The 7,106-nt window shown below is 42.5% G+C and overlaps 1 protein-coding gene across 1 annotated transcript in view; it reads right to left on the bottom strand.

Annotated features, from left to right (window-relative positions):
* Positions 1-3,382: 3,382 nt before the first annotated feature.
* The window catches only part of T265_10925 (hypothetical protein), a gene marked incomplete at both ends in the record, with an annotated part of 43,258 nt that continues 39,534 nt past the window's right edge, over positions 3,383-7,106 (bottom strand). The window contains one exon of the mRNA XM_009177441.1: positions 3,383-3,495. Within this exon, the coding sequence (XP_009175705.1) occupies positions 3,383-3,495 (113 nt within the window). The remainder of the gene's footprint in view (positions 3,496-7,106) is intronic.

The following is a 7,106-nucleotide window of genomic DNA, read 5'->3' as shown; positions in this document are numbered from 1 at the left end:
GACCGATTCGGGATTGGTGCTTATCTATTTTGGATCAGCGGAAACGCCCAGCAAAAACGCTTAGGCTTCCACACCGTCTGACTTTTAGGTCACCAAATGCAAAAACAAAACAGCCGTGGACCTAGTCGGACCATATGGCAGTCGGTTGTCGGTTTGGATTTATAAAATTTGTTTGTCGTTCATATTTTAGTACACTTCCAGATTCTGATTATGGCATCAGTTTGATTTGGGATTAGTCGAAAGGACAATCAGTTCACCAATAGCAAGGGTTTCTGTAGCTTAACAGTATCCAGGTGAGTTGGATGAGAAGCTTGCATAACTTAAATAGGTTGGTGATGATTAGGCTGATGAAAAAAATAAGCTAAAAGGAACTTCCCATTTGGATCTGTCTACATGGTGTCACTCACATACCACAGTGAGCACTGAATCCTGTCACGTTCACCAGCTCAAATTGCATACACAAAATCTTTAATAGCAAAGAGTCTGTGACGGTAGGTGTATTTACACAAAACACGAATAATGGAAAGCTGAGGGATTGACGCAGAATGCTAGTGAAATGCGAAAGCCAGGATGATGGAAAAGGGTTTTGCAACAAGAAACGGTCACACCATCTTCCAGTCAACCTAATCAACTGGTCCGCGGGGCTGTTAGGATTGAAAAACGGGCTGAACACTGAAGGACAGTTCAGGTAGGTTCTATCAGTTCACACTCTAAAAACCGACTGAATTTGAACTGGGCGTACGTATCAGTCAGACAATACCGATGGAATTCTATCGAGCGATCTCACTGCTGTTTAAATCCTGCAAAATTCGATCAAGTTTGCCAGTCGGTCCTGGCTGATTTAAAGATGCTACTGTAAAATGTCTCGAACGAGGAAAAAGATTTCCAACAGAACGGAGCTCTTTGAAGGTGATCCACATGTTCAAACAGGGTCCGGAATTTAACGAGGCATTCGTCCAGTGTCTACAGCTCCCAGGGTGTTTCCCGGTATCATCCAGCGAAAGTCAGTTTTGCGAGAATCAAGCTGAGTTTTGCCCTAATCTGGGTTACATAAATCATATCTTCACCATGCAAAAAGCGTTGAAACTGTGTCACTTTTCCGACGATCAACAATGATTACCCTCCTCGGTCCGACCGCTAAGAAAAGTGGCAGCCTCTTGTGGTGAACAGCTTTTCTTCCAAATTTCGGTCCTTTGGAAGGGAGTTACATTTCTCCCGCATGGAAGCATGCGTGCATAGGGCAAATTCTCTACCAAATTCCCCTCATCCATTCGTGTCAAGCAAAGATGTTCACTGTTATCATCAATAATATGTCGCCTGAATCTCTTTTATTCGCCTCGAATACCTCGATTATAAACGTACTCCCAGGACTTTCCCACACGGACATTCAGTACAGCGACGATATCACTCTTCTCAGGATAAACTCTTCAGAAATTCAGAATATTTTGGATAGCCTAAATAATTCTGAAGCACATTCTGGTATACGCTTTGCACCTGTGAACTGCGAAGTATTGCTGCAAGATTAAGTGGGATCAAACCTAAACCTCGTCCAAGTCTGAGGTCCGGCTTGTCTTACTTAATGGATCAGAAAATTGGGCGGTTCTTCTGGGATACCTTCAAAGGCGCTGTTTGTTTCACAATGATGGCACCCGAAGCAATGTCCGAGTTTTGTGGTAACACCTGATCGGTAAAGGTGAAGCCTGACAGATGATTTTCAGGAAAGTTCATTTTGTAGTAAAGGCAATTTCTCAGGTTAGTTCTCGGTCTGAACCTTCCAAACAAGGGTTTCCGTCAAAACAACCATCAAAGGTACACGTCGCTCAAAACCAGGTCATAAAAACATCTATAGTGGCTCGTATACAAAGTGTGTGCGGTGACAACATTCTGGGAATTCTGAGGTTTTCTGCAGGCGGCATGGGCAACCGGCATTCGGCAGATATTGGATCCTGCTTGGCGGTTGGGTTCAGAACTTCAACCAATCAGGGATCGCCTTGATGCTGGCCCGGCAAGTCATCCTATTTTCCAGCCAATCGCGTATGGGATGGAAGTCTTAACTGCAGCAGCGCCAAACTGCGAGCGACAAGCCGACGCCGGTGCGTAATGTCGCGGGATACATTCTCCCTCAGTAGATAAGCTAGTCACAATCCGCATTTTACATTGGTAAGTCCATACGCTATGTACTCCCCGGGTCCGTTCTCCACAAAAAGCTTTCTTCGCCCAGCTTTGTGGGATGCATAACACCATGACTTGACAACCAGGCGCAGAATCCCTCACTAGCCATCTGAGTCTCCTTGGTAGCTGCAATCTTACTGGACGGGAACCGCGGAACAGATTCTGCTGTTTTACACAAATAGCGGAGGTCTTGCATCGAAACGGTCACTCATACACATTCTGCAGCGCTGGTCAAATGGACCAGTTGTCGTCGATGTTCAAGCTGAACCAAAACTTTCAAAGCTTTTTTTCCATTTCGTCACTCACTTTATCCTCTGTGGACCAAGCTGAGGCAGCAAAGACCGCTGTTGCTCGATTTATGGTTTGTTGGCTAAGATGGTCCTCTGCAAACCATATATGTGGACTTAAATACTGATAGGTCACCCATGCATAATGAACGATGCTGTGACGTCCATAAAACAAAGATATTAGGTCAGGCGCTCCAAAGTATGGCATCAGTTGTTGGTTAGGATTGGGGGGTAGCGTAAGTGTCGACCTCAAATTTGGAGGGTCAGGAGACTGGTTACCTGAACTTCTGTCTACGGAAAGAACCTAATGGGATAGTGTGTAGAATTTTGCACAGCACAATTTTGTGCAATCCAACGCACCACAATAGGCTCTTCGCAACATGCTTGCAAATCGATCCCGCCGGACGTCAAAAGATATCGACATTGGTACTCTCCCACCAGAAGGTGAAGCGCACAGACAATCTTAGGTTATGGCTGTAGGAATTTTAACTTTCATTGTTGTCTCCACGTAATCGTGTATTATGAGGACAATGACAAAAGTCCTCAGCCTGCGAGAAAAAAACATTCACATACTGTAAACGATCTGCAGATGAAATTGAAACACCCTCATTGCCTGTAAATTTCGCAGGTCTGTTGGTCACTGACAAGCATGACCGATTTATCATTAAGACCGACAATGAGGATTGCAGAGACCACTTTGAGGGAAGAGGGATTATCAACAATGACTTATTGAGAGGTAGACCATTTTGATTACCTTTCTTTAGACGGATGGTTGTATTACCAAGTGCTGGATCATTGTGATTCTACAGTAGAATCTTATCCGAATTGTAGAATTTGACAGTGAATCGAAGTTAAGAGGACTTGAAACACGTGTAGCATGTATTTCTGTTCCATCTTGCAGTAAAATACTGTATTCGGTGGCATTAAAGAAACTGTTGCTTAAAAAGGGCCGCGTGGTTACGGCCAAACATCGCCTCTATCGACATGCTGGCCCCAATAAAAGGCCACTTCTGATCGGCCGATTTAAATGATTTCCCTGAAGAAGGAAGAATGAAGTAGTAGTAGAGGATATGACTTATTTATCTCGCAGTTTGTCCGAATAACAGATTGCCAGTTAGTTGTGCACCTCGCAAAGCTTACGGTCGGTTTCTTACTGGAAGCCAATTTAAATCACGGGGCGTGCATTTAAATAAGTCGGTTGCAAACTGATCTCAAGGGACGTGAGGAAAATTTGCGCACGTCTCTATTGAGGAAAGAATGTTGGAGAATTTATGATAATTTACACATTTGTATGCGCCTTTTTCAAACACAAATTTATGGACTTTTGGAAGAATGAACAACACTGAGGTAAATTATTTTCATTTTCAATAATAGGAAACACGCGTAGGGGCTACAAATATTTTCTGTATATATATGTGTGTATGCAGTTTGTGTAAGTCTGCCAGAGTCAGCATAGCCTAGTTTGAAAACTGTTACATTTTAGCTGTAGGTTCTCAGAAAACTACCCCAATAAGTTCACTTGCAAGCTAAGTTGGTGTTAACAGGATACTTAAGACGATCCAATTAGAACCACTAGTTTATTCTTCTGCTGAATGTGCTGCGCAACGACCACCTGATGTTTCTTTCTTGTATATTATTGCAGCCTTCTCAGTACGCTTCTCGAAGGCTATCAAAACGTGTGAATCAGCTGAGATTTACTTGAGTCTTCCGTTAAGACCAATTTAGTTTACAAATAAGTTTAATTCATCAACTGGGCACAAGTTAGTACGTAAGGTTGGCAAAAACTAGGGAACACCCCTATCTAAGTGGCCTCAGGAAGAGTAAAACAGATCATCGACCGTCGATAAGATATCAGTAACAAAATGGACAGTGTGTTCTCCAAAAATAGTATGCTGTTATACTATACAACTATGGAAAGGATATTCAGTGCCATTATTTGCACGTGGACTTCTGTGTACTTATGAGTAGTCTGAAAGTAAACAAGTATGACGACACTGTCACGCCAGTCATGAGTAGGGGGTTGTTTTCGAACTAGCGAACAATTCGTACATAAGTAGACTTATTGTTTTCGACAAACTGTTGGGGTGTTATATAGATGTCCTGAGTTGCATGTGTTTCTGGCACTTATTCGTTTTATTGTTGTCTATATGTCTGCATTAGCAGAATTGTGTATGCACACCCACGCGTATTAGTTTTAGTGGATCTCATCTAGTTCTGAAGGAAACTGGTCTCTGGACAACTAGATCACTGCCTGTGTTTGGAGCTGCTCGTTTCAGAAATATATTTATTAATCAAACCGAGCAAGAGATTCACGGTGCATTATAGGACTGCAAAGTTAACGGGTGTAAGGTGGACTGAGAAATTACTAGGTCAAATTATTTTGATGGAGTTTAACATGTTATTGCCATTTCTACTTGCGTGGATAATCGTCAGGTGTTGGGCGGAGGTTAGTGAAAATTGTTTGGCGACGCTACGACGGGATTTGTTCTGTGCATACAGATAAACTTGGTGTATTTGGTCCTCTGCTTTGCAGCTGCCATTCGACATTTTATGATGTCACTGACGTCGCTCCCGTCAGGTTTGAAGTTAAGGTTGATACATTCCACCTTGAAGGTCTACGTATCTCGGAATAATCGCCACACTCAACGGCGTCAAAGGTCACTCGGTTAATCCGAAATGCCACTACAGAAAATTTTCTGGATCTACTGTGCAAAGTTCTGACCAGTTAATGCTTGTATTACATGAATCCGGTAAAAAAAAACAGATTTTCCGCAGTTCAGCAGTGCTTACGAATGGTTGTTCTGTAAATGGTTTCACTGGTCATGAGTCACATCAAAATGGGAAGAAATCAAATATATCTGTTCAGTTTCTTTTCTAAACTAGGTTTATTGTTTAAGCGGAGAGGGTTAAGTAGCGCTCTGAGTACCATGTATTCATTCTCGTGACTTCCTGGTAGCTAGAAATTCGTCGGTGCAACGCACACATGAGGTCGGTTACGCAGTCGAAGTTTGAGCCCTAGTTTTAATGGCCTTTGCGAAGATTTCAGCTTATGTAGGACCTAGAGGAATTTTCATTTTAACTGCCTTAGTCGGGAAATGACAAGTGCCCTGACATCTTAGGTTGACATTCAGTGCGGATGCTCAAATCAGTCGTATGAATTGCATATGCGGTATGATGAAGTGCAAAGACTCCTCATTTACTTGCCTGTAAATGAATTCAGCTATTTCATGGAATGAAATATTGATGGGCAGCAAACTGAAAACTTAGATGAGAGGGAGCTGCTACACAGAGCCTAATTTTCTTGGTTCTTCTAACAGCTAGAAATTGTATTTGAATTTGCTACTGAACAGGTAATCAAAAACCGGTTTCAGTGCATCCAGTAATCATTTTGCCAGTTTGCGTTGTGTAGAACAAGCCTTTCTACTGCCATTTGTTTCCCTTTTTCAACCTAGTTTTCAATGGAGTCTGACGTTCTAGCCCGCATATTAAGTCCAGAATATCTTGAGAAACTGTTGTTCTATTCTTCTTAAAGTTTTTTGAGTGATTTGCACTCCCACAAAAGGGGATATATTAACAACAAGATTTGCGAGTTCCACGCAGGTTGGTTTCGGACGGCCCCGGTAGAAATAGCCATATGAGCTTACTGCTGTCGAAGTTGAAATCCAATGATTCCAAGTAAATTCATAAAAATTTTGCCGCTATCCGAATTGGAGTACATTTTAACCTCTCCTAATGAGTTGAGCAGCAAGCGTTTAAACCTACAATTAGAGGTTTCGAAAACCGTCTGTTTGATCTTTGTATGTACTTCCAATGTGATTCAGGAAAAATTTGAAGTAAGCCTCTGATGAGTGATTTATTCTCCATCTCACTGTTAAAGTTTTACTAAATTTAGAATTCCAGATACTTGAGCAAGGTTGTTTATTGTCCTACATTCACTGGCTTCCCTAAGATCCGACTCACCGAAGGCTATCCGACTGCCCCTGTAAAATTCTGTTTGATTGTTTTATGAGGGTAATGATTTTGCAGGTTTTGTGGAATCCTTAAGTGGCAAATACAATGCAGTTTAAAACGTACAGTGCTTTTTTAATCAGGCGTATATGTGGTGAGCTGGAGCAGATACGAGTAGAGATACTTTCTGGAAAATCAGGTGAAACTATCGCGGAACCCTGTCCATCCTTTTGCCACTGTGTGGACTGACTGCTTCCATCTAAGTCCAAGGAGCCAGTCGACTAAACTATCCAACGCGACCTTTGTTGTGTCGAGGCTTAGCGTTTCCATTGATATCTAGGCTCAGTAAATTTCAAACATTTGGGGCACAATTAAGTAGCCCAAAAGACACCCCCTAGTATGCTCTAGTGCCTAAACACTGAAGGAGCTTACCCTACGTGGAATGTCAGGGGTGGAAACTTTAGTAAAACAGTTGAACGAAAAAATCTCTCATATATATATATATATATATATTTATTCAAGGTAATGAGTTCGTATCTCAAACCCGACCTAAAGCTGCCATCCCGACCTAAAGCTGCCACCTTGACGTGGTGGTCGGGCTTCAGTGCTGCAACGATCCTGCGGGCTACACTGGCTGGAACTTCGTTCCACAAGGTGCAACCATGCCAGGAAGGCCAAAGGGGAGCAGCCAGACCAAGA

This window comes from Opisthorchis viverrini, assembly GCF_000715545.1.
Source record: "Opisthorchis viverrini unplaced genomic scaffold opera_v5_421, whole genome shotgun sequence".
In the NCBI taxonomy this organism is placed as follows: Eukaryota; Metazoa; Platyhelminthes; class Trematoda; order Opisthorchiida; family Opisthorchiidae; genus Opisthorchis; species Opisthorchis viverrini.
The sequence above is the reverse complement of the archived record's forward strand: the minus strand, read 5'-3'. Positions and strand labels throughout refer to the sequence as shown.